This window comes from Hylobates moloch, unplaced genomic scaffold (assembly GCF_009828535.3).
Source record: "Hylobates moloch isolate HMO894 unplaced genomic scaffold, HMol_V3 SCAFFOLD_12, whole genome shotgun sequence".
Classification (NCBI taxonomy): domain Eukaryota; kingdom Metazoa; phylum Chordata; class Mammalia; order Primates; family Hylobatidae; genus Hylobates; species Hylobates moloch.
The window spans coordinates 101281349-101307841 of record NW_026652287.1 but is presented as its reverse complement, the minus strand read 5'-3'; the positions used below and the strand labels follow the sequence as shown (position 1 = coordinate 101307841).

At 54.9% G+C, this 26493-nt stretch overlaps 2 protein-coding genes across 6 annotated transcripts in view; both read left to right on the top strand.

Annotated features, from left to right (window-relative positions):
• Window positions 1–110: 110 nt before the first annotated feature.
• On the top strand, window positions 111–16675 carry MBOAT7 (membrane bound O-acyltransferase domain containing 7). 3 transcript variants are annotated; one of them, XM_032171081.2, is made up of 8 exons: window positions 111–354; window positions 1189–1267; window positions 1353–1482; window positions 2354–2480; window positions 5945–6104; window positions 8693–9053; window positions 10861–11037; window positions 15652–16675. In XM_032171081.2, the coding sequence occupies exons 2-8, from the start codon at window positions 1192–1194 to the stop codon at window positions 16037–16039; spliced, it is 1419 nt and encodes a 472-aa protein (XP_032026972.1). In that variant the 5' UTR covers window positions 111–354; window positions 1189–1191; the 3' UTR covers window positions 16040–16675. The 3 variants fall into 3 exon arrangements, with proteins under 3 accessions (XP_032026972.1, XP_032026973.1, XP_032026975.1); XM_032171082.2 differs by lacking the exon at window positions 111–354 and adding an exon at window positions 474–489; XM_032171084.2 differs by lacking the exons at window positions 111–354; window positions 1189–1267; window positions 2354–2480 and having other exon boundaries at window positions 1369–1482.
• Window positions 16676–16968: 293 nt separating this feature from the next.
• Window positions 16969–26493, top strand: part of TMC4 (transmembrane channel like 4) — a 12558-nt gene continuing 3033 nt past the window's right edge. Inside the window, exons 1-9 of one of the 3 annotated variants that reach the window (XM_058425962.1) lie at window positions 16969–17047; window positions 17761–17995; window positions 19922–20070; window positions 20776–21008; window positions 21165–21286; window positions 23779–23926; window positions 24760–24927; window positions 25461–25624; window positions 26190–26316. In XM_058425962.1, the coding sequence (XP_058281945.1) occupies window positions 16969–17047; window positions 17761–17995; window positions 19922–20070; window positions 20776–21008; window positions 21165–21286; window positions 23779–23926; window positions 24760–24927; window positions 25461–25624; window positions 26190–26316 (1425 nt within the window). Of the gene's footprint in view, window positions 17048–17623; window positions 17996–19921; window positions 20071–20775; window positions 21009–21164; window positions 21287–23778; window positions 23927–24759; window positions 24928–25460; window positions 25625–26189; window positions 26317–26493 lie in introns of those variants that run through there. The other 2 variants (XM_032171069.2, XM_058425961.1) reach the window with 2 other exon arrangements.

Here is a 26493-nt window from a genome sequence, read left to right as displayed (position 1 = left end):
CCCCGCCTCCTTTCCGGATCCCGTCTCTTCCCCTTCAGGTCCAAAGCTTTTGGCTCCTCCCTGTTCCGAGCCCGAAGGCCCGCCCCTTCACGTACTCGGAGCTCGGATCCCAGTGTGGACCTGGACTCGAGTCCCGTTGCCGATTCGCGCTCTCGGCGCCTGCTCCGGGGCTCCTTCCCTGCCCGCCCGGGGCCCTGACCGTGACCTCTTCCCGGGCCTGATCCGCGCAGCCCGGCGGGTGTCCAGAAGGAGCAGGAGGCGCGGGGGCGCGCTGGGCGGGGGAGGCGTGGCCGGAGCCGCGGCGGCCAGCGGGCTGGGACTGCTCGGCCGCCTACTGCCCGGCGAGCAGCTCAGGTGGGCCAGGGTGGCGGCGCCCAGTGGCGAGGCGAGGTTACACGGCGGCAGGGTCTCTGCGGGCTGGCGGGTGCGGGGCGGGCCCGGCGGCGCGTTGGAGCTCGGGGCTGGCGCAACCGCCTGTGGCTCTGCCGGGTATGCGCTGGGGTGCGCGGGACGGGTTGGGGCTGGGCCTGGGCCTGGGCCTGGGCCTGGGGAGGGGAGGGTGTTCGATCCCCGGGTTCTCAGTAGGAGAGGGGTCTGGAGCTCCGAAGGAGGCGCAAGCTGGAGGCCCAGGCTCCTCTGGGTGGTCTCGAAGGAGAAAGGCTGGGGGGTCCGGATATCTGGTTTCACAAGGGCCGGGGAATGGGGGATCCAAAGAGGGGGTCTGGGTTCCTGGATCCTCTCTGGAAGAGGGGGCTCGGAGGTCTAGATTCCGGGGCTGTCGAAGAGGAAGGGTCCGGGAGGGGTGCTGTTTCTGGGTTTTTAAAAGAGGGGCGTCTTCAAATGTGGGTCCCCAGTATGGGTGCGGGGAGTAGCTTTGATTTCTGCGTTCGCAAAGGAGGGGCCTGGGTGCTGGGAGATCCTCACACTTTCCTGGGTTCTCCAAGGAGAGGAGAGCTGGAGGCCTATGCGCTCAAAGGAGAGGGGCTGGGGGTGGATTCCTGTCTCCTCCAAGGAGGAAGGGGCTGGAGTCCGGGTTGCTAGGTTCTCAAAGGAGAGGAACTGAGGCTCAGACTTCAACATCCTCAAAAACTGGGGTCTAGAGGGCTGGGTTCCTGGATCCTCGAAGAGGGAGGAGGCAGGGGGCCCGGATTCCTGGGTTCTCACTGTGAATCTCTGCCCCTCCCCCAGACCATGTCGCCTGAAGAATGGACCTATCTAGTGGTTCTTCTTATCTCCATCCCCATCGGCTTCCTCTTTAAGAAAGCCGGTGAGTCAGGCTCCCTCCCCAGGGGAAAATAAAGGGGGGGACCCTCTGGAAGGTTCCAGGCTTATGCTGTCCCTTCCCCCTGCAGGTCCTGGGCTGAAGAGATGGGGGGCAGCCGCTGTGGGCCTGGGGCTCACCCTGTTCACCTGTGGCCCCCACACTTTGCATTCTCTGGTCACCATCCTCGGGACCTGGGCCCTCATTCAGGCCCAGCCCTGGTGAGAATTTGGTGGAGGGAGGAGAGGGAGAGGAGGGGAGAGGGGGAAGCAACCTGTTTCCTCTTTGAGTCTTTCTCAGCTTCTGCCTCAGCTCATTTCTCTGTTTCATGTTTGTTTGTTTGTTTGTTTGTTTCATTCTTTTTGAGATGGAGTTTCGCTCCTGTTGCCCAGGCTGCAGTTCAGTGGCGCGATCTTGGCTCACTGCAACCTCCACCTCCCGGGTTCAAGCGATTCTCTTGCCCCAGCCTCCCGAGTAGCTGGGATTACAGGCATGCGCCACCACGCCTGGCTAATTTTGAATTTTTAGTAGAGACAGGGTTTCTCCATGTTGGTCAGGCTGATCTCGAACTCCTTGTGATCTGCCCGCCTCAGCCACCCAAAGTGCTGGGATTACAGGCGTGAGCCACCGCGCCCGGCCTTCATCTGCTTTTCTTCCTCCCCTGCCTTCTGCGTCTGGTCCCTGTGTGTTTGTCCCAGTCCGCTACATCCATGTCATGGAGAGAGGTGGACGGTGTGTCTGCTGGTCCAGCCACCGTTCACATTCATTCATATCCACCTCTCTCTTCTTGAGCCCTGGACCTTGGAAATAAAGAAAAAGTGGAGGATTGCAGGGTCTTCACCCAAAGCTTCTCTTTACCTCATTCTTCTCTGTTGGTGTGTGTTTTTATGTGGCTGAGCCTCTTCTCCCACTGTTTCAATCATACTCATTCCGTCCCTACATCCACCCTCCTGTCCTCTCTCTGCCCTTCTGTGTTTCTGTCTCTAAACGAATGGGGAGAGTTGGGGGAGGATTGGTGGCTGGGCTCATGGAATGAGTGGCCAAGGCCGAGACTTCTGTGCCCAACACAGCGCGCCTCCTGCTTTTGCCCAGCTCCTGCCACGCCCTGGCTCTGGCCTGGACCTTCTCCTATCTCCTGTTCTTCCGAGCCCTCAGCCTCCTGGGCCTGCCCACTCCCACGCCCTTCACCAATGCCGTCCAGCTGCTGCTGACGCTGAAGGTCAGACTCCGGGCTTGCCACTCCCCTCCAGCCTCCCTGTGGGCCCCTTTACCTCCCACTTTACCTCCCCCTCCAGCGGCTCCCCGGGATTTTACCTCCTACACACCCTGGGGGTGGGGCATCACCTCACTTGCTGCCCTGGGCACAGCATTCCCCATTCACATGCCCTTGGGCAGGTCTTCACCTCCCAGCTCCTCCTGGGGTGGGGAAATAACCCACATAGTGTAACAGTAGGTGCCATTGGGTGCTTGCGGTGTGCCAGAGGCCCAGCTGGGTGGTTTACCAACATGCTGTCCTTGAATCTCTGTAGCTAGCTATTTTGCAAAGGAGAAAAACCAGCTCTGGGGAGAAGGTACTTGGTGAAGGGCACAAAACTAGGGATCCAGGTCTAGGTCCTAATCACCTGGGAAGGTGGGTGAAAACAGAATCCCAGGGCCCACCCCAGACCCACAGAGTCACGGTTTCCTACTGGCGGCTTATCCGCGAACACGGCACTCATGCTAGGTAGGGAGTGTGGCCTTCCCAGCATTCAGTGTGCCCCGTGGGAGCTCAGCGGTGGCAGCAGTAGGTTGGATGAGAGAGGGGTTAGTGGAGGAGCATTTCAGGCCGTAGGATGTGTGGAGGGGAGCAGACTGGGTTCCACAGGCTGCACCAGCCACATCTACTTTGTGGGATGAGCAAAAGGGAATGGGCAGCAGGGCTGACACCATGCTAGGCCTGGCTGGAGACCGTGAGGACATTGGACTTCTTCCCGTGGAGGACTGAGATCTGCTGGAAGAGGGGATTTTTGGTTTGCTGCCAGAAGAGGCAATGTGACCAGTTTTAAATGTTTAAAAATACTCGTTCTGGCTGGGCACCGTAGCTCACACCTGTAATCCCAGCACTTTGGGAGGCTGAGGCAGGTGGATCACCTGAGGTCGGGAGTTCGAGACCAGCCTGACCAAAATGGAGAAACCTTGTCTCTACTAAAAATACAAAAAATTAGCTGGGTGTGGTGGTGCATGCCTGTAATCCCAGCTACTTGGGAAGCCGAGGCAGGAGAATTGCTTGAAACCAGGAGGCGGAGGTTTTGGTGAGCTGAGATCGTACCATTGCACTCCAGCCTGGGCAACAAGAGCAAAACTCCGTCTCAAAAATAAATAAACAAATAGAAATACTCGTTCTAGGCCAGCTGCGGTGGCTCACACCTGTAATCCCAGCACTTTGGGAGGCTGATGCGGGTAGATCACCTGAGGTCAGGAGTTTGAGACCATCCTGGCCAACATGGTAAAACCCTGTCTGTCTCTACTAAAAATACAAAAATGAGCCAGGTGTGGTGGCTCACACCTGTAATCCCAGCTACTCAGGAGGCTGAGGTAGGAGAATTGCTTGAACCTGGAAGGTAGAGGTTGCAGTGAGCCAAGATCCCGCCATTGCACTCCAGCCTGGGACTTCCCGGGCAAGATTCCATCTCAAAAAAAAAAAAGGGAAAAGAAAACTCGTTCTGGATGTTGAAGGAGAATTGAAGTGGAACAGGGCAAGATGGGATGGACTCAGATAAAGGGATCCTCCTTTATCCAAGTCCAGGTGACAAACTGGTGGCTTGATGCAGGCTGTTGGCTGGCTGTGGGTAGGTCTGAGTTGCAGCAGGAAATGTGCATTTAGGATGATTGAAGGAGTGGCCACCATGTGGGCAGGATGTAGAGGAGCAAGAAGGGATGGTGCCTGAACGCCAGACGGGCAGAAGGAGCCGTTCCCAACCCTAGGCCCAGGGGAAATGGGTCAGGTTGTGGTACCTGGATGGAAAAAGGGTTGTTTAGGTCTGGTGCAGTGGCTCATACTTGTATAATCCCAGCGCTTTGGGGGGTCACAGTGGGAAGATTGCTGAAGGCCAGGAGTTTAAGACCAGCCTGGGCAATATAGTGAGACCCTGTCTTCTACAAAAAATTAATTTTTTTATTTTATTTATTTTTAAAGACGGAGTCTCGCTCTGTTGCCCAGGCTGGAGTGCAGTGGTGTGATCTCACTGCAACCTCTGCCTCCCAGGTTCCAGCGATTCTCCTGCCTCAGCCTCTCGAGTAGCTGGGACTACAGGCGCCCACCACCTGGCTAATTTTTATATTTTTAGTAGAGATGGGGTTTCACCATGTTGGCCGGGCTGGTCTCAAACCCCTGACATCAAGTGATCTGCCTGCCAAGGCCAACCAAAGTGCTAGTATTACAGGTGTGGGCCGTCATACCCGGCCCTAAATTTTTTTTTTTTTTTTTTTGAGACGGAGTTTCACTCTTGTTGCCCAGGCTGGAGTGCAATGGTACGATCTTGGCTCACCGCAACCTCAGCCTCCCGGGTTCAAGCGATTCTCCTGCCTCAGCCTCCAAAGTAGCTGGAATTACAGGCATGCACCACCATGCCCGGCTAATTTTTTGTATTTTTAGTAGAGATGGGGTTTCTCCATATTGGTCAAGCTGATCTTGAACTCCCAACCTCAGGCGATCCGCCTGCCTCGGCCTCCCAAAGTGCTGGGATTACAGGCATGAGCCACCGCGCCTGGCCAAAATTATTTATTTTAAAGGGTGTATAGAGCCACCCACCTTGAAATGATCTATCAAGAGTGGCGGCCAACCCAAGGCCATCTCACAAGGGAATAAAAGCCCTGCCCTCCCTCTCCTGACTTCGTCTCCAGCCAGGGATTTATATTGACAACCCAGCCACAAGCTGGAAGAAGGAGATCTATTGATATAGGGTGGACCTTTGGACTGGTGGGAAAGGGTGGATAGTACAACATATTCAGCTCAGTAGTGGAGATGGAAAGAGGCAACAGACTCAAACTTAAGGGATTTCAAGGCGGGCAGATCACTTGAGGCCAGGAGTTCGAGACCAGCCTGGCCAGCTGAAGCATGAGAATCGCTTGAGCCCCCAGGAGGCGGAGTTTGCAGTGAGCCGAGATGCGCCACTATACTCCAGCCTGGGTGACAGAGCAAAACTTGTCTCAAAAAAAAAAAAAAAAAAAGAAGATTAAAGGATAGGATTTGGGGAATGAGGGAGGTTTTTGGCTTGAACAATTTGGTGGCCTGTTGTTTGAGGGGAGACACTAAAGAGGATCTACCTTGTGGGGTGGGTAACATCGTGTTCCGTTTCCGGTGCATTTGGGGTGCCTGGAGGCATCCGAGTATAAATGCCAATAAGCCATTTGATGGATAGGTCTGGGGCTGGGGTAGCGTTTGGGCATCCTCAGCGTGTGGATAGTATCGAAACCTCCGCGATTGCGTGAGAGCAGGTAAGCACGGAAAAGGGAAAGGGGAGGAGGGCCTGGGACTGAGCACTGGGGAACACTGCCCAGCTAGAGGCGTTACACACAACCTAGATGTGCAGAGCTGCGGGCACCCAGCACCCCTTGGCTGCCGAGGGCAGCCGCGCAAGGGAGATGGGTGTGGGGAAGGGCCCAGAGTCTGACCTGGCCCCTTGCCCACCCCCTTCCACCCAGCTGGTGAGCCTGGCCAGTGAAGTCCAGGACCTGCACCTGGCCCAGAGGAAGGAAATGGCCTCAGGCTTCAGCAAGGGGCCCACCCTGGGGCTGCTGCCCGATGTGCCCTCCCTGATGGAGACGCTCAGCTACAGCTACTGCTACGTGGGAATCATGACAGGTGAGTGGGGCTGCCCTGACAGCTCTGCCACTCTGTCTCCTGTGTCCCCCTCTGCCCTGAGTGCCCATTCTGTGTTCCCGCCCTGCCCGGGGCAACCTCCATCCTAGCATCTGCTGCCGTGAGGGTGAGCATGTGTCTGGGTCTATGTCTCACACCTCCGCTGGACCAGAGCTGCTTTGGGGTAGAAGCTGGCTGTTCTCAGCCTAAGCGATTCCTTGCTCTTCTCCTTGTAGTGTATTGGGAGCAAAGAGAAGAGATAAAGGAGGTAAAGATCTATGTCAACCTGATATTTTTGCTGCCCAGACAACAAATATTCACAGCTTAGGGTCCACTTTCAGTTTAAGGAAATATTTTTCATCTGGGCGTGGGGGCTTATGCCTATAATCCTAGCACTTTGGGAGGCTGAGGTGAGAGGATTGCTTGAAGCCAAGAGTTCAAGATCAACTTGGCCAACATAGCAAGATCCCGTCCCTTTATTTTAAACCTTTATGTTAAAAAAATAAATATAAAATTAAAAGGGCCAGGCACAGTGGCTCACGCCTGTAATCCCAGCACTTTGGGAGGCTGAGACAGCCAGATCACCTGAGGTCAGGAGTTTGAGACCAGCCTGGCCAACATGGTGAAACCCCATCTCTACTGAAAATATAAAAATTATATGGGCATGGTGGTGTATACCTGTAATCCCAGCTACTTGGGAGGCTGAGACAGGAGAATCGCTTGAACCCAGGAGGCGGAGGTTGCAGTGAGCCGAGATCGCACCACTGCACTCCATCCTGGGCAACAGAGCAAGACTCCATCTCGGCCGGGCGCGGTGGCTCACACTTGTAATCCCAGCACTTTGGGAGGCCGAGGCGGGCGGATCAGAAGGTCAGGAGATCGAGACCACGGTGAAACCCCGTCTCTACTAAAAATACAAAAAAAAAAAAATTAGCCGGGCGTGGTGGCGGGCGCCTGTAGTCCCAGCTACTCGGAGAGGCTGAGGCAGGAGAATGGCGTGAACCCGGGAGGCGGAGCTTGCAGTGAGCCGAGATTGCGCCACTGCACTCCAGCCTGGGTGACAGAGCGAGACTCCGCCTCAAAGAAAAAAAAAAAAAAAAGACTCCATCTCAAAAAATACATACGTATGTGTGTGTGCATGTGTGTATATATATGTATGTGTGTGTATGTATATGTGAAATTTTAAAAAGAAAATATTTTTCATTAATGTTTACCTCATCAAAGGTTTTTTTTTTTTTCCAATAACAGCTTTAGGGAACTCTAATTCACATATTCATCCACTTAAAACATACAACTCTTGGCTTCTTTGATTTCCTGAAAAAAAAAAAAAAAACCAACATACAACTCCCTGATTTTTAGTATATCCACAGAGTTGTGCAAACATGACCACTGTGTAGTTATATTCAGAACAGTTTCATACCCTGCAAAAAAACCCCGTATCCATCATCTCGCAAACCTCCATCCATCCCTGGTAACCAGTAATTGACTTTCTATCTGTAAAGATTTGCCTGTTCTGGACCTTGCGCTTATAAATGGAATCATGCAACATGTGGTCTTATTTATTTATTTTAATTTTTTTTCTTTTTAACTTCTCACGCTGCATTGACCTAAACATACGGTCTTTGTGAACATATAAAAAAAAAATTTTTTTTTTTTGAGGCGGCGTCTCGCTCTGTCACCCAGGCTGGAGTGCAGTGGCGCGATCTCGGCTCACTGCAAGCTCCGCCTCCCGGGTTCACGCCATTCTCCTGCCTCAGCCTCTCCGAGTAGCTGGGACTACAGGTGCCTGCCACCATGCCCGGCTAAGTTTTTTTTTGTATTTTTAGTAGAGACGGGGTTTCACCGTGGTCTCGATCTCCTGACCTCGTGATCCGCCCGCCTCGGCCTCCCAAAGTGCTGGGATTACAAGCGTGAGCCACCGCGCCCAGCCTAAAAATTTTAACCCCCTTTCTAGGCCAGCCCACCATCATGTTGTAGCTAAAGACCACAGCTATCTCCTAGTTTCTTTCTTTCCTTCCTCTCTCCCTCCATCTTTCCCTTTTTCCCGTCCTCCTTCCCTCCTTCCCTCCCTCCTTCCTTCCCTTCTTCCCTCCTTCCCTCCCTCCCTAGCTAGAACGCAGTAGCACAGTCACTGCTCACTGCAGCCTGGGCTCAAACGATCCTCCTGCCTCAGCCTCCCCAGTAGCTGGGAATTCAGGTGCCCTCCACCACACCTGGCTAATTTTTATTTTTTGTAGTGATGGGGTCTTGCCGTTTTGCCCAGGCTGGTCTCAAACTGTTGGGCTCAAGCAGTCCTCCCAGCTAGGCCTCCCAAAGTGCTGGGATTCCAGGTGTGAGCCACCACGCCGGCCCCTCTGTCTGTTTTTCTGTCACTGTCTCTGTCTCTCTGAGTTTCTTGTCCCCCCTGTCTCTCTTTCCTTATCCCCATCTGTCAGGGTCTCTGTCCCTACCCTTGGGGCCTCCCCGGCGCCCATCTCTGCCCCTCTCACTCCCTCTTCCCACCTTCCTTCCAAGCTCCCTCTCCTCCTCCTGCAGACTTGAGCTCTGCCCACCTGCCTGTCTGACCGCGGCCCTCCCTCCCCGCCCCACAGGCCCGTTCTTCCGCTACCGCACCTACCTGGATTGGCTGGAGCAGCCCTTCCCCGGGGCCGTGCCCAGCCTGCGGCCCCTGCTGCGCCGCGCCTGGCCGGCCCCGCTCTTCGGCCTGCTGTTCCTGCTCTCCTCTCACCTCTTCCCACTGGAGGCCGTGCGCGAGGACGCCTTCTACGCCCGCCCGCTGCCCGCCCGTCTCTTCTACATGATCCCCGTCTTCTTCGCCTTCCGCATGCGCTTCTACGTGGCCTGGATTGCCGCCGAGTGCGGCTGCATTGCCGCTGGCTTTGGGGCCTACCCCGTGGCCGCCAAAGCCCGGGCCGGAGGCGGCCCCACCCTCCAATGCCCACCCCCCAGCAGGTCAGGCGGCGCGAGGGAGGCTTCCCAAGACCCAGCAGCCCCCACCTCCAAGGGCTGGCTCTGCCCCTAGCAGGGAGGAGAGCGGGGAGCAAGGGGCCAGGACCACCACCTTTTAGCAGTGTCGCCCCCTTGGCAACCACGGCCTGTCAGCCCCTGTCGGTAGGGAAAAGACCCCTGGTACTGACAGATGCCGCTTGTTGCTAGCGCTTGTCACCCTGCAGTATGGTGAACTGCCCCCTGTCGCTAGGAAAAGGTGGTGACTTAGCAACCCTGTGCCACCCCTCTGTTGCCATGCAAGTGTCACCCCCCAGAACCAGATTGTTCCTGCTTGCTGGGGATGCCATCCTTTGCTAGTGGTGGGTCACCCTCTGTTGCTAGGGAAACGGTTCCCTAGCAACGGAACGCCACTATTTGCTAGGGAAGCAGGATCCCTAGCAACAGTAGTTCACCTCCTTTTTGCCAGAAGTTTTGCTCTGTTGCTGCAGATATGGCACCCCCTGCACTGCCCCTTTTGTTGCTAGGAGGTAGCACTGCTCCACCCCATTGGATGTCGTCACATAGCAGCCCTCTGCAAGGAAATAGCAATTTCCAATCCCTGCCCAGTGCTGTTCCCCAGCAGAGGGCAGCCATTCCTACCAACTACACTTACACTGTTGCTAAGGAAGCCAAACCTTCCCCTGGAAACTATGGGTTGACCCTTGTTACCAGAGAGGCTCCACCCCCTAGCACCGGCATTGCTAGGCAAGTCGCACGGCCATAGCTGTGGACTCTTGTGGCTGAGGAAGTATTGCCCCCGTGTTGCTAGGGAAATGGCACCCCCGGCAACCAGGAGTAGACTGCCCTTCTGTTCCTGGCAGCTGCAGTCAGCCTTCCCCCCGGGGCTTGGACTGCGGCTGGGGGAACAGCCCGTTGATGTAAATGATGAACTACTCCCTGCTAGGGTTGGCCCCTAGTCACAAACTGCCATTCTGTTGTGGGGGTAGTGACAGCCCACGTGAATTTGTTACCACTGCCCTAATAACCGTGCCCTGACCTCCAGCTGCTAGAGAGAGGATGCCCCCTAGTAAAGCCAAGCAGGAATTGAAGGTTTTTCTAAATCTGTTCGGTCCTCACCCCTAAAGGATGGCTCCCCTCCCGTCATCAGAGGCCACCAAGGCTTCATATGGGCCAATGTTTCCCAGTGCTGGGGCTGTCGACACAAGTGATGAGGGAGCCACTGTATTGCTAGAGGCGACACTTCTCCAACAATCACTGCGCCCAGGAAGAAAGCCCCTTTCTAAAAGCCTTTCTAAACATCCTAGGCCTTGTTGCTAAAGAATGCCTTTTCCTTAGCAACAAAGATCATAGGGACCCCACTGGCGCCTGGAACATCTCCCTAGCAACCGTGAAGCACCTTGTTATTAGGGATGATAACCACAACTTCCCTGGCAACTGCAGTATCCGACAATTTAGAAGGGACCATCCTTGGAGGCTTCTCTGAATATACTGAGCTTGGTTGCTAAAGGACTCATAGCTTAGCAACCATAGCCCTTCAAGGCTTTTCATGGCTGTGGCAGGCCCCATTAGGTAGCAAAAGAAGAAGAACCCCATTGTCAGTGAACTGTACCACCCGGCCCACCCATCTTCCTCCCTTACAGGCACCCTCTGGGCCACCCTCCCTTGTTGCCCTAGCAAGTCTGACAGCCAGAAGGCGATTGCCTGGCCAGGATCCCTTCCTTAGCATCCGGGGCTGGGACACTAGCAGGCGTCGGGAGGGGGCCTGGCTGAGCTGCATGTCTGTCCCCCACCCTCATCCTCCACCCCCCAGTCCGGAGAAGGCGGCTTCCTTGGAGTATGACTATGAGACCATCCGCAACATCGACTGCTACAGCACAGATTTCTGCGTGCGGGTGCGCGATGGCATGCGGTACTGGAACATGACGGTGCAGTGGTGGCTGGCGCAGTATATCTACAAGAGCGCACCTACCCGTTCCTATGTCCTGCGGTGAGTGAGCCCGCCCAGCCTCAGGTGACACTGCAGAACTACATCTCCCAGCAGGCCCCAGGGTAGCCTGCAGCTTCCCTGGCTGGGCCCCTGCTCCGGAGGCTCATGGGAATTGTAGTTTGTTTAGCCTGGTTTTACCGTGCCTCTAATTATAGTGGCAGCATGCTGGTGTAAAATCGTTCCCCCTCTCTGGGCCTCAGTTTCTACTTCTGTAAAGTCAGCCTCACTCAACAGAAGCAATGTACTGAGTCCTGTGGACTCAATAGCCAGCCCTCCTGGAATCTTGGCCGTCCAGGTTATGGAGAAACCTTGAGGAGTTAGTTGACCTCTTAGTTTCCTCAAGTGTTAAATGGAGTTAATGCTATTTATTACTGGTTTCATAGGTAGATAGAAGGACTAAATGTGATAAAGTGTGAAATGTATTTAATGTGAGGCCTGACAGGTAAGTGCATGCTATGTATTCATTTTTATTGTTTTTCATTCTTTCAATATTTCTTGAGTGGAGACTCTGTGCTTGACATTGTTATCTGTGCAGCCTTTAGAAGCAGAAACTCAGGCCGGGCGCGACAGCTCACGCCTGGAATCCCAGCACTTTGGGAGGCCCAAGCAGGTGGATCATGAGGTCAGGAGTTCAAGACCAGCCTGACCAACATGGTGAAACGCTGTCTCTACTAAAAATACAAAAAATTACCCTGGCGTGGTGGTGGGCGCCTGTAGTCCCAGCTACTCAGGAGGCTGAGGCAGGGGAATGGCTTGAACCTGGGAGGTGGAGGTTGCAGGGAGCTGGGATCTCGCCACTGCACTCCAGTCTGGGCAACAGAACAAGACTCCGTCTCAAAAAAAAAAAAAAAAAGGAGAAACTCATAGCAGTGGCTCACACTTGTAATCCCAGCAGTTTGGGAGGCCCAGGCAGGTGGATCACCTTGAGGTCAAGGCAATATGGTGAAGACCAGCCTGGGCAATATGGAGAAACCCCTTCTCTACTAAAAATACAACAAATTAGCTAGGCGTGGTGGTGGGCGCCTATAATCCCACCTACTAGGGAGGCTGAGGCAAGAGAACCACTTGAACCCGGGAGGTGGAAGTTGCAGTGAGCCGAGGTCACCTGGGCAATAGAGTGAGACTTCGTCTCAAAATAAAATAAAATAGGCCGGGCGCGGTGGCTCATGCCTATAATCCCAGCATTTTGGGAGGCCAAGGTGGGTGGATCACAAGGTCAGGAGATCAAGACCATCCTGGCTAACACGGTGAAACCCCGTCTCTACTAAAAATACAAAAAATTAGCCGGGTATGCCGGGCGTGGTGGCTCAAGCCTGTAATCCCAGCACTTTGGGAGGCCGAGGTGGGTGGATCACAAGGTCAGGAGATCGAGACCATCCTGGCTAACATGGTGAAACCCCGTCTCTACTAAAAATACAAAAAATTAGCCGGGCGTGATGGCCGGCGCCTGTAGTCCCAGCTACTTGGGAGGCTGAGGCAGGAGAATGGCGTGAACCCGGGAGGCAGAGCTTGCAGTGAGCCGAGATCGCACCACTGCACTCCAGCCTGGGCGACAGAGCAAGACTCCGTCTCAAAAATAGTCCCAGCTACTCGGGAGGCTGAGGCAGGAGAATGGTGTGAACCCAGGAGGCGGAGCTTGCAGTGAGCCGAGATCGCACCACTGCACTCCAGCCTGGGTGACAGAGCGAGACTCCGTCTCAAAAACAAACTAACAAAAAAAACAAAAAACAAACAAAAATAAATAATTAATTTAATGTAATTTAATTAGATAAAGGTGGAAGGGGAAGACCCAGGGGAGTAAGTTTTGGGAGTAAGAAGGATGAGGAAACAGGGCTTGGGTTTAGTCTCATTGACTTTGAGGTGACTTAGATTTCCAGCTGAGGTTATTGGATAGAGAATTATGTGATTCTGACGCTTACAGGAAAAGTTGCTCTTAAAATGGATGCTTGAGCAGCATCAGGTATCAATTGTACTTTAAAAAATTTTTATTATTTTTTATTATTATTATTTTGATGCTCTGTCACCCAGGGTGGAGTGCAGTGTTGTGATCTCAGCTCACTGCAACCTCCATCTCCTGGGTTCAAGTGATTCTCGTGCCAAGAGTAGACTCAGGGTTTCACCATGTTGGCCAGGCTGGTCTTGAACTCTTGGCCTCAAGTGATCCACCTGCCTCAGCCTCCGAAAGTGCTGGGATTACAGGCGTGAGTCACCACGCCCGGCCAAAATTTTTTAATTAATTTTTTTTTTTTTTTTTTACCTTTTAAAAAATATATAGAGATGAGGTCTCACTGTGTTGACCAAGCTGGTCTCAAACTCCTAGCCTCAAGCAGTCCTCCCATCTCAGCCTCCCAAAGTGCTGGGATTACAAGCGTGAGCCACTGCATCTGGCCAGGTATGATGATGCTTAAAGCTCTGAGGCTGAGGCCAGGTCAAAGCACCCCAGTGTTTAGACAAGTGCTTCTCAACTGGGGGCAGTTCTGCTGCTGCTGCACCCTGAGGAGACACATGGCAGTCCCTGGAGACATGCTGTTGTAACTGGAAGGGGCTAGTCGGAGGTAGTGGGTGGAGGCCAGGCATGCTCCTAAACACCTTAAAATGCACAGGATTCATCGTTTTTGTTTCTTTTACAGCTGGAGTGCAGTGGCGTGATCTCGGCTCACTGCAGCCTCCCCCTCCCAGGTTCAAGCAGTCCTGTCTCAGCCCCCCTAGTAGCTGGGATTACAGGCACGTGGCACCATGCCAGACTAATCTTTGCATTTTTAGCCTCCCAAAGTGCTGGGATTACAGGTGCCAGCCATTGCACCCAACCTCCACACTCTTGAAGAACCGGAAAGCCAACGGTCCTCCCTTCTCAAGAAAACAAGAGTTGGCCAGGTGCAATGGCTGACATCTGTAATTCCAGTATTTTGGGAGGCCAAGGTGAGAGGATCACTTAAGCTCAGGAGTTCGAGACCAGCCAGGGCAACACAGCAAGACTCCATCTCTACAAAGAAAAAAGGCTGGGCGCAGTGGCTCACACCTGTAACCCCAGCACTTTGGTAGGCCAAGGCGGGTGGATCACAAAGTCAGAAGATCAAGACCATCCTGGCCAACGTGGTGAAACCCTGTCTCTACTGAAAATACAAAAATGGCCGGGCGCAGTGGCTCACGCCTGTAATCCCAGCACTTTGGTAGGCCAAGGCGGGTGGATCATGAGGTCAAGAGATCGAGACCATCCTGGCCAACATGGTGAAACCCCGTCTTTAACAGAAATACAAAAATTAGCCTGGCATGGTGGTGGGCACCTGTAGTCCCAGCTGCTCGGGAGGCTGAGGCAGGAGAATCACTTGAACCCGGGAGGCAGAGGTTGCAGTGAGCCGAGATTGCACCACTGCACTCCAGCATGGGCGGCAGAGCGAGACTCCGTCTGAACAACAACAAAAAATACAAAAATTAGCTGGGTTTGGTGGCGCTTGCCTGTAATCCCAGCTACTTGGGAGGCTGAGGCATGAGAATAGCTTGAACCCAAGAGGTGGAGGTTGCATTGAGCCTTGTCGCATGGCGACAGAGCGAGACTGTGTCTCCAAAAAAAAAAAAAAGAGTGAGGAAAGATTGCGCTGGGCCTTGGAGGAAGAGGAACATATCTCCTGGGCCCAGAGTAAGGAAGCACCACAGGCCAGGGACTTCTGGACCTTCATGGGCCAGGCAGGAGTTCTCAAATGTTAACAGGCATCTAAGTCACCTGGAGGACTTGTTACCTGGAAGACTTCTCCTGGGCCCCACCCTAACCAGGGCTTCTAGTGCAAAAGGGGTGGGGACAAGGATTTGTATGTCTCACAAGTTCTCAGGCAATGCTGATGCCAGACCTGGGACCCCACGTTAAGAACCATCGGGCTGGGCCGGACACAGTGGCTCATGTCTGTAATCCCAGCACTTTGGGAGGCCAAGGAGGGCAGATCACGAGGTCAGGAGATCGAGACCATCCTGGCTAACACGGTGAAACCCCGTCTCTACTAGAAATCCAAAAAAAATTAGCCGGGCGTGGTGGCGGGCGCCTGTAGTCCCAGCTACTCGGGAGGCTGAGGCAGGAGAATGGCGTGAACCCGGGAGGCGGAGCTTGCAGTGAGCCGAGATCGCACCACTGCACTCCAGCCTGGGTGACAGAGTGAGACTACGTCTCAAAAAAAAAAAAAAAAAAAAAAACTACGTCTAAAAAAAAAAAAAAAAAAAAAACCACTAGGCTGAAGAATTAGACTTGTTGGTCCTGGGAGAGGAAGGGCAGTGGAGTGGAATATAAAGTGTTAAATCTTTAGAGGAGGAGAGGGTCTTGATAGGACTGAGTGTGTATGGAAGGCTGCAAGCTCCTGGATCCTTGAAGGAGACTGAGGCCTATAGCCTCCTCCACCTTCTGGAGCTAGGGGCATGGGTCTGAGCGCGGACGGTCTGGGGCCTGGTCTCCTGGATCTGAGGGAGGAGGGAGGTGGGGTCTGGTCTCCTGGGTCTGAGGGAGGAGGGGCTGGGCCTGCACTTCTGGGTCTGAGGGAGGAGGGGCTGGGGTCCTGGACTCCTGGATCTGGGGGCAGTGGGCACTGGGGACCTGGACTTGCAGGTCCTGACTCCCAGCCGCCTCCCCAGGAGCGCCTGGACCATGCTGCTGAGCGCCTACTGGCACGGCCTCCACCCGGGCTACTACCTGAGCTTCCTGACCATCCCGCTGTGCCTGGCTGCCGAGGGCCGGCTGGAGTCAGCCCTGCGGGGACGGCTGAGCCCAGGGGGCCAGAAGGCCTGGGACTGGGTGCACTGGTTCCTGAAGATGCGTGCCTATGACTACATGTGCATGGGCTTTGTGCTGCTCTCCTTGGCTGACACACTTCGGTACTGGGCCTCCATCTACTTCTGTATCCACTTCCTGGCCCTGGCAGCCCTGGGGCTGGGGCTGGCTTTGGGTGGGGGCAGCCCCAGCTGGCGGAAGGCAGCATCCCAGCCCACCAGCCTTGCCCCGGAGAAGCTCCGGGAGGAGTAAGCTGTCACGATGCTCCCTCTGCCAGCTGGTCCCAGGAATTCTGTGAACCAGGCTGCTGTCTCCTCCCCAGAAAGAGTCCTTACCTTGGAGAGGAGGGTCCTGGAGAGAATTTCCTCTTCCCCAGCTCTAAATACCCTGCCTTCAACTGCAGCAGACCCGGGGGTGTCCTCCCTGCCTTCTGCCCAGGGGCCACCTCCACTCCTGCAAAATCAAAGTATTGTCCAGACAAGAGCCTCACTGGCGCCTGCTCCAGCTTCTGGGTATCCAGAGAGCACTGCACTTCCCCAAAACAGAAGGGGCCCCTGGGCAGTGGGTTTTGGACAATTCCCTTTCTCTGCATCCACAATGTGGGGTCGGAGCTTGGGGGCAGGTCCTGGGAGTGGGAAGCCTCTTCCTTGTGTCTTTCGCTCCACTTTTAGCTCATCACACCGATATTGCAGACTTGGAAGGAAGCGTAAGCTTCCCATTTCACAAAGGGGAAACAGGTGCGGATGCGCGGGCCTGGGGACAGCCGTCCTATGGCTTCCACCTGAGCCACCTCGGGGCCCCAACGCTCCTGGCACCCTCTTCTCATCGCTTGGCCTATGACAGGTCACCATGTGTAAATCCTTCCCAATAAAGTGTTGCACAAAGGCATCGTGTCTGTGCTGGTATCTGGGTGATAAACGGCGGGAAGGACTTAGGCCACGAAGTCCCAGGGTGAGGTACAGCTCCCCAGCCCAGCCCAGGAACCAAACGGTCAGGCCCGGGCACCACGGGGACTTCAGCTCCCAGGAGACCTTTCGCGTCAGCGGCCCTGAGAAACCACAGGAAGTGTACCTTACTCCCTCCGGGCCACCTGCTGGCCAGGTACACACCTGTCCCCGGCCCCTCCCTTACCTGAGGCAGTGTCTGCCTGGTGGCCGCTAGAGACAGCCCAGCCTGGGGCCATGGAAGAAAACCCGACCTTGGAATCAGAAGCCTGGGGCTCCTCTAGGGGGTGGCTGGCCCGCCGGGAGGCCAGAGGAGGTAGGGATGCCAGGAGAAGCTCAGATCCATCCGACCTTCAGGCTAGGTGGGAGTCCTGCTGGAGGAGGAAAGGGGAGGCCTGGCCTCCTGAGTCGGAGGCCTGAAGAGAGAAGGTTCCACTTCCTGATATTATGGGGGAGAAGGGAACTGCAGGCTGGAACTCCAGGGTCTCAGGAGGAGGAGCCTGGAGAACCAGGCTAGTCTGGGAGGAGGGGAGGGCTAAGGGCTGGGAGTTTGGGTGTCTCGGGAATAGGAGAGGCTGGGTTCCCACACTCCTGAGCTAGAGGGAAAAGGAAGTTGAAGCCTGGACTCCACTGCCCTGGAGTAGGAGGGTTCCACGCTTGGGGACAGAGTCGAGGGCTGTGGACCCCTGGGTCCAGGGGAAGTAGAGGCTGGCACCCAGACTCCTAGGCCTGAGGGAGGAGGGGCCAGGGGCCTGGACTCCTGGGTCTGAGGGAGGAGGGGATGGGGTCTGGACTCCTGGGTCTGAGGGAAGAGGGGCTGGGAACCTGGTTTCCTGGTCTGAGGGAGGAGGGGCTAGGAGCCTGGACTCCTGGGTCTGAGGGAGGAGGGGCCGGGGGCCTGGACTCCTGGGTCTGAGGGAGGAGGGGCCGGGGGCCTGGACTCCTGGGTCTGAGGGAGGAGGGGCCGGGGGCCTGGTTTCCTGGTCTGAGGGAGGAGGAATTTGGGCCCAGACTCCCAGGTCTTCCCAGCCCCCTGCCCCTCCCCAGGCCCATCGCTGTCCTCTGTGCTGAACGAGCTGCCGAGTGCTGCCACCCTTCGGTACCGAGGCCCTGGGGTGCTGCCTTGGGGGGCGCTGGCGGAGGAGGAGGAGGAGGATGGAGGAAGGAGCAGAAAGGCCTTCACAGAAGTCACCCAGACAGAGCTGCAGGACCCTCACCCTTCCCGGGAACTGCCCTGGCCCATGCAGGCCAGACGGGCACACAGGTGAGGCCCCACCTCCAGCTGGAACCCTCACAGCCCGGACTGGGCCCTTCTCCCATACCTTGGACTCGGTCTCCTCCCTCTGTCCTCTGCTGCTCCTGGCTTCTGGGGCCTCTCTCTGCCCCGCCCAGAGCTGCCTCTCTTGGTTTCTTTTTTCTCCTCATCTTTGTCTCTACTTCGGACTCCAGGTGAGTGCTGCCTTTCGGTGGCTCTGGGGTCTCTTCTCTCTGGGATTTGCCGTCTCCCTGGTCTCCACCAATCCTGTCTCTGCCTCAGTTTCTCTCTGTGTGTGTCCAAAATCTGTTAATATTTATTTCTCTCTGCTTTATACTGCAACCTGAGCAACATGGCGAGACCCCATCTCTATTTTTTTAAAAGTAATAATCGAAGTAACAATATGACAAAAAAAATACAAGTTAAAAGAACAGCTATCTATATAACATTTACCTTGTACAAGGTGTTATAAGTAATCTAGAGATGATTTTTGGTTTTTTTTTTTGAGACGGAGTCTTGCTCTGTCGCCCAGGCTGGAGTGCAGTGGCGCAATCTTGGCTCACTGCAAGCTCCGCCTCCCGGGTTCACGCCATTCTCCTGCTTCAGCCTCTCCGAGTAGCTGGGACTACAGGTGCCCGCCACCATGCCCGGCTAATTTTTGTTTGTTTTTTTTTTTTTTTTTTTTTTTTTTTGTATTTTTGGTAGAGACGGGGTTTCACCGTGGTCTCGATCTCCTGACCTCGTGATCCGCCCGCCTCGGCCTCCCAAAGTGCTGGGATTACAAGCGTGAGCCACCGCGCCCAGCTTCTAGAGATGATTTAAAGTGCATTGCAGGGCTGGGTGTAGTGGCCCATACCTGTAGACCCAGCGCTTTGGGAGGCTGAGGCGGGAGAATTGCTTGAGCCTGGAAGTTTGAGGCTGCATTGAGCTATGATTGCAACACTGCACTCCAGCCTGGACAACAAAACGAGACACTGTCTATAAAAATCAGATAAAAATTAAAATAAAATAAACACAGGAGGATGTGTGTAGCCTGTATGCATATAGTGTACCGTTTTATATAAGGAATTTGGGCATCTACAGATTTCAGTATTCTTAGGGAGTCCTTGAACCAACCCCCATGGATACTGAGGGACGGCTGTATTCATAAAGTGAGAGCCCAGATAAACTGCAGCTAGGGCAAGCAACACAGCATGACAGCACCCTGTGTGTCCCTCCCCTGACACCCCCTTTCTCCTCACAAGGACAAGGTAACCTCTCCTCCCTAACCTTTTTGCTCTGATGCCCAGGCTGGAGTGCAGTGGTGCGATCTCAGCTCACTGCAGCCTCCAACACCTGGGCTCAAGCGATTCTCCCACTCCAGCCTCCTGCTTTTCTGTAGAGCTTTGCTAGCTGTGCTCTGCAACTTTATGCAAATAGAATCATACAGTCTTCAGTCTTTTGTGCTGGCATCTTCTGCCTAGCATTAGGTTTCTTTCTTTTCTTCCTTGGAATCTCACTCTGTCACCCAGGCTGGAGTGCAATGGCGCCATCCCAGCTCACTGCAACCTCCGCCTCCCAGGTTCAAGCGATTCTCTTGCCTCAGCCTCCCGTGTAGCTGGGATTACAGGCACCCACCACCAGGCCCAGCTTTTTTTTTTTTTTTTTTTTTTTTTTTTTGGTATTTTTAGTAGAGACAGGATTTCACCATGTTGGTCAGGCTGGTCTCGAACTCCTGACCTCAGGTGATTCACCCACCTCAGCCTCCCAAAGTGCTGGGATTACAGGATTGAGCCACTGTACCCAGCCGGTTTATTTTTTATTGCTACACAGTATTCTATCTTATGTATAGGCTACAATTTACTTCTCCATTCTACTGTTGGGTTGTTTCTACATTCAGATGGTTCCCAGTCTGGGGCTGCGAAACCCCTCATTTTCTGCCTGTTTCCCTCCCAGGCAAAGAAATGCCAGCAGGGACCAGGTGGTCTATGACTCTGGAACTAGGACGGACCAATGGGTGCGGCTACTTCGGAGATCCAAGGAGAAAACAAAGGAAGGCTTGGGAAGCCTGCAGCCCTGGGCGTGGACACTGAAGAGGATCGGGGGTGCGGTGGGGTTCGGGTGGTGTCCTGGGGGCAGGGCCTGGACTCCTGGGTCTGAGGGAGGAGGGGATGGGGACAGACTCCTGGGTCTGAGGGAGGAGGGGCTGGGGGTCTGGACTCTTGGGTCTGAGAAAGGCACCGCTGAGCCGGGCGCGGTGGCTCACACCTGTAATCCCAACAATTTGGGAGGCCGAGGTGAGTGGATCACCCGAGGTCAGGAGTTCGAGACCAGCCTGACCAACATGGTGAAATCCCCTTCTCTACTAAAAATACAAAAACTAGCTGAGCATGGTGGCGCACGCCTGTAATCTCAGCTACTTGGGAGGCTGAGACAGGAAAATTGCTTGAACCCAGAAGGCGGAGGTTGCAGTGAGCCAAGATCACGCCGCTGCACTCCATGCTGGGCAGCAGAGCGAAACTCCGTCTCAAAAAAAAATAGAGAGAGAGAGAGAGAGAGAAAGGAAAGGAAAGGAAAGGGGAGAGGAGAGGAAAAGAAAAGAAAAAAAAGAAAAGAAAAGAAAAGAAAAGAAAAGAAAAGAAAAGAAAAGAAAAGAAAAGAAAAGAAAAGAAAAGAAAAGAAAGAAAAGAAAAGAAAAAAAGAAAAGAAAGAAAAGAAAAGAAAGGCGCGGCTGGGCCCCAGTCCCGGGGTGGGAGGGGGTGGTCTGCTCCCGGGAAAGAACCTGAGCCTCTCTCTGCTGCCCCCTGCAGGCCAGTTTGGCGCCGGCACGGAGTCCTACTTCTCCCTGCTGCGCTTCCTGCTCCTTCTCAACGTGCTGGCGTCTGTGCTTATGGCCTGCATGACGCTGCTGCCCACCTGGTTGGGAGGCGCTCCCCCAGGCCCTCCCGGCCCCGACATCTCCTCGCCCTGCGGCCCCTATAACCCCCACTCCCAGGGCCTGGTCACCTTTGCCACCCAGCTCTTCAACTTGCTCTCGGGAGAAGTAGGTGCCTGGGTCCCTGGGAGATTCCCCCGCCCACCTGTGAGCCCAGTGCCTTCAATGACACGAACCGCAAACCCTGACCCCAGACCCTGACTGTGCAGCTCCAGGAGCCCTTCCTCCTCCCACAGTGGCCCCTGCGCCGCCTTCCCCCCACAGGGTTACCTGGAATGGTCCCCTCTCTTCTATGGCTTCTACCCGCCCCGCCCACGCCTGGCGGTCACCTACCTGTGCTGGGCCTTTGCCGTTGGCCTCATCTGCCTCCTGCTCATCCTGCGTCGGTCAGTGGCACCTGCACCCCTGACCCCCTGACGGGTCGGGTTGGGGTGGGGGAGCAAGTAGTGGTGGCAGAAACCCCCTCCCCAAGAATCCTCAGTCTTACTGTGTAACCCTTTATTCTATGTGAGTTAAAATCAAGGTTTTGGGCCAGGCGCAGTGGCTCACACCTGTAATCCCAGAACTTTGGGAGACCAATGTGGGCAGATCACCTGAGGTCAGGAGATTGAGACCATCCTGGCTAACACGGTGAAACCCCGTCTCTACTAAAAATACAAAAAATTAGCCGGGAGTGGTGGCGGGCGCCTGTGGTCCCAGCTACTAGGGAGGTTGAGCCAGGAGAATGACGTGAACCCAGGAGGCGGAGCTTGCAGTGAGCTGAGTTTGCACTACTGCACTCCAGCCTGGGCCACAGAGCAAAACTCTAAAAAAAAAAAAAAAAAATCAAGGTTTTGGGATTTGTTTTTGTTTTTCATTTGTTTTGTTTGTTTGTTTTTGAGACAGAGTCTTACTCTGTCGCCCAGGCTGGAGTGCAATGGCACAATCTTGGCTCACTGCAACCTCCACCTCCAGGGTTCAAGTGATTCTCCTGCCTCAGCCTCCCAAGTAGCTGGGTTTACAGGCTCCCGCCACCATGCCCAGCTAATTTTTTGTATTTTTAGTAGAGACGGGGTATCGCCATGTTGGCCAGGCTGGTCTGGAACTCCTGATCTCAGGTGATCCACCTGCCTTGGCCTCCCAAAGTGCTGGGATTACAGGTGTGAGCCACCGCGTCCAGTCTGTTTTGTTTTTTGAGACAGGGTCTCACTCTGTCACCCGGCTAGAGTGCAGTGGTGCAATCATAGCTCACCAGAAGCCTGGGCCTCCGGAACTCAACTGATCCTCCTACCTCAGCCTCTGGAGCAGCTGGGACCACAAGGGCGTACCACCGTGTCCTGCTAAAAAAATTTTTTTAAGGTTATAGTGACAGGGTCTTGCTATGTTGCCCAGGCTGCGCTCAAACTCCCAGGCTCAAGAGATCTACTCACCTCAGCCTCCCAAGGTGCTGGAATTACAGGCATGAGCCAATGTGCCTGGCCAAAAGTCAACGTGTTTTTTTTTTTTTTTTTTTTTGAGATGGAGTCTTGCTCTGTCACCCAGGCTAGAGTGCAGTGGTGCGATCTCGGCTCACTGCAACCTCCGCCTCCCGGGTTCAAGCGATTTTCCTGCCTCAGCCTCCCAAGTAGCTGGGATTACAGGCATGTGCCACCATGCCCGGCTAATTTTGTATTTTTAGTAGAGATGGGGTTTCACCATGTTGGTCAGGCTGGTCTCGAACTCCTGACCTCAGGTGATCCGCCCGCCTCGGTCTCCCAAAGTGCTGGGATTACAGGCGTGAGCCACTGCGCCTGGCCAAGAAGCCTCGATTTTAAGAGCAGGGAAAAACCCTGGAATAGGTTTTAAACAGGGGAATACAGTCTGAGTTGCATCAAAAGAGGGTCCCACTGGCTCAAGAACTGAGAATGGATTATAAGCGGGCACAAGTGGAAGCAAGGAGACCATGTGGGGGCCCTCTGTGGTTGTTCACGTGAGAGATGATGGGGGCCCAGGGCCAGGGCAGTGAAGGTGCACATGGTCTCTTTGTCCAGTTCTGTTTCTGCCCCTGCTGGGGTTCTCTATCTCCTTCTTGGGTCTTTGCCCCCCTCTCTTGAGTCTCTTTACCTGCCTGTCTTCTCTGGGTCTTTTTTTTTTTTTTTTGGAGGTGACCTCCACCTCCTGGGTTTAAGTGATCCTCCCACCTCAGCCTCCCAAGTAGTTGGGATTACAGGCATGCACCACCACGCCTGGCTGATTTTTGTATTTTTAGTAGAGACGGGGTTTCACCACATTGACCAGGCTGGTCTCAAACTCCTGACCTCAGGTGATCCTCCCCCCTCGGCCTCCCAAAGTGCCGGGATTACAGGCGTGAGCCATGGCGCCTGGCCTGCCCCCCTCTCTTGAGTCTTTACCTGCCATCTTCTCTGGGTCTCTGTCTTCTTCTCGGGTCTTCCCGCCGCAGCTCCCTTCTCTGGATGCCTGTACTTCTTATGGGTCTTTGATCCCCATCTTTTGTAGATTTAGTTTCTCCTTTCTCACTGCCTTTGTCTCCCTTTCTCCGAATCTCCCTCTGGGGCCTCTGTCCCTTCTTCACATCTCTGTCTTCCTCAGGGCCTCTGTCTCTCTCACTCTGGGTTTCTGCCCCCTTCGATCTGGGGCTCTGTCCCTGTCTCCTAGGTTTCTGCCTCTCTCTTTGGGGTGCCTGCACTCCAGATCTGTCTCTGAATCTCCCTTGGACTTCGCCTTCAATGACTGTGTCTCTGCCTCTTTGACTCTTTCCCCATCTGGTCTGGTGGGAACTCGCCTAGTACCCAAGGCCTTAGGGTTCATCTTCCCCGTTTGTCCCAGTATGAGGGGTTCCCCTATAACCCCCGTTCCTGGCTGTCCTTTCACATCCCGTCTCCCGGGTCTCCCCTCTCAGCTCGGTGTCTGGGCTGAAGCAGACACTGCTGGCGGAGTCCGAGGCTCTGACCAGCTACAGCCACCGGGTGTTCTCGGCCTGGGACTTCGGCCTCTGCGGGGACGTCCACGTGCGGCTGCGACAGCGCATCATCTTGTACGAATTAAAGGTGTGATTAGGGAGCGGGGTCTGCAACTGCGTAGGGACCAGACAGGACCGGGCTGAGATAACGCACAGGGCCTAACTCGGTGATGGGGCCTCCGGAGAGATGCTAGGCAGCTGCTTCTCCAAGAAAGGCGGGTCCTGGGGAATGAGAGGGTTGAGAGGAGGCCGAGATAGGGCTGCCCGAGGTTCAAGGGTGTAGGAAAAGGATGCGCCAGGGCTGGGATCGGTGGCTCGTGCTTGTAACCCCAGCACTTTGGGAGACCGAGGCAGGTGGATCGCTTGAGTCTAGGAGTTCGAGACCAGCCTGGGCAACATAGGGAGGCTCCCTCTCTACCAACAAAAAAAAAACAAAACTTTTTTTTTTTTTTTTAAAGTAAGCACAAGAAGCGGGCGGGGCCTAAGGCAATTTGGTTCAAAGTTAAGTGATGGGAGCGGCCAGCGGGGCGTCTTGATACAGCTGAACTGGAACTTCAGGCCAGGAATAAAGCGCAGGGCCGCCTGGGGGCGGAGCCTCTGATGGGCAGGGCTGAGGAAAGGCGGGTCTTGGGATGCTGGGCGGAGCCTCCGGGGCGGGGCCTGGGGTGCTGAGATTGGCCGCGGAGGGATGGGGGCTTGGGTTGCTGGATCCAGCCGCGAAGGGGCAGGGCTGTAAAGGGCCGCTGGTTTCCTGGAGCGCCCCGGAGCGAGTGGAACCAGGACTGCAGAGGTTGTTAGCGGGTGGGGAGACCGCCTGCATCAGTTCACGTTAAGGAGGATCTCTGGAGAGCCAGGCCTGGGGAACCGAGAGGCCCGCGCCTTGGGAAATGGACTCCAAGCGGGCATCTCTCCTGCCTTCAGGTGGAGCTGGAGGAGACAGTGGTGCGGCGCCAGGCTGCGGTGCGGACGCTGGGCCAGCAAGCCAGGGTTTGGTTGGTGCGGGTGCTGCTCAACCTGCTGGTGGTCGCGCTCCTGGGGGCAGCCTTCTATGGCATCTACTGGGCTACGGGGTGCACCGTGGAGCTGCAGGTGCGGAGGGTCTTGGAAGAGGAAGCCAGGGGGTCCTGGAACCTACATTTCCAACGGTGGAGGGAGGGGGCGGAAGTTTGGGATACCAGAGATTTTAGAGAGGAAGTATGGGAGAGGGTATGTTTGGACCCTGAACTTAGGGATTTTAAAGGAAGAAGAGAGGCTGGGCGCGGTGGCTCACGCCTGTAATCCCAGCACTTTGGGAGGCTGAGGCGGGCGGATCACGAGGTCAGGAGTTCCAGACCAGCCTGACCAACATGGTGAAAACCCGTCTCTACTAAAAATACAAAAATTAGACGGGCGTGGGCGCCTGTAATCCCAGCTACTCAGGAGGCTGAGGCAGGAGAATCACTTGAACCCGGGAGGCGGAGGTTGCAGCGAGCCGAGATCGCACCGCTGCACTCCAGCCTGGGCAACAGAGCAAGACTCTGTCTCAAAAAGAAGAAGAAGAAGAAGAAGAGGCCGGGGGGAGGACCTTAAGCTTGGCTCCTCCAGGACCCCAAGCCTCTACTCATGCTCCATCCCCCTCCCAGGAGATGCCCCTTGTCCAGGAGTTGCCACTGCTGAAGCTTGTGGTGAATTACCTTCCGTCCATCTTCATCGCTGTGGTCAACTTTGTTCTGCCGCCCGTGTTCAAGCTCATTGCTCCACTGGAGGGCTACACTCGGAGTCGCCAGATCGTTTTTATCCTGCTCAGGTTCCAGCCTCATGGGGATGGCTGGGAATGATGAAGGGTGGGGGCGGTCAGAGGGATGTTGGCGCTGACAGGTAAGACACGGAAATCCTGCTGATATCGGATCCAGGGATTCAAATCCTGACTCTGTTGGCCAGGCGCAGTGGCTCACACCTGTAATCCTAGCACTTTGGGAGGCCGAGGCTGAGGTCAGGAGTTCGAGACCAGCCTGACGAACATGGTGAAACCCCTTCTGTAGTAAAAATACCAATATTAGCCCGGCGGTAGTGGCTTCTGTAGTCCCAGCTACTCGGGAGGTTGAGGCAGGAGAATGGCTTGAGCCTGGGAGGTAGAGGTTGCAGTGACCTGAGATCGCGCCACTGCACTCCAGTCTGGGCGACAGAGTGAGACCCTGTCTCAAAAAAAAAAAAAAAAAAGAAAAAAAAGAAAGAAATCCTGACTCTGTCACTGGGCCTCAGCTTCTTCATCTGTGAGATGGGTTGAATGCGGGCGCGTTCCACTGAGACGGGAACTGCCACATGGTGGGTACCGGGTCAGGGCCCATTCTCCTCTGCCTTCCCCCCTTCAGGACCGTGTTTCTTCGCCTGGCCTCCCTGGTGGTGCTGCTCTTCTCTCTCTGGAATCAGATCACTTGTGGGGGCGACTCCGAGGCTGAGGACTGCAAAACCTGTGGCTACAATTACAAAGAACTTCCGGTGAGAACGGCATGGGATCTGCCTAGGACTCTTGGGTCCCTGAAGGAAAGATGGAGCTGGGTGGGTCCAGACTCTTGGTTTGGGCGGAGAGGGTGCTGGAACAATCTCCCAAGGGTATGAATGTTTGAAAAACGAGGACCCCCAGAGAAAGTACTGACGGTCTCATAGGCTTGAGAT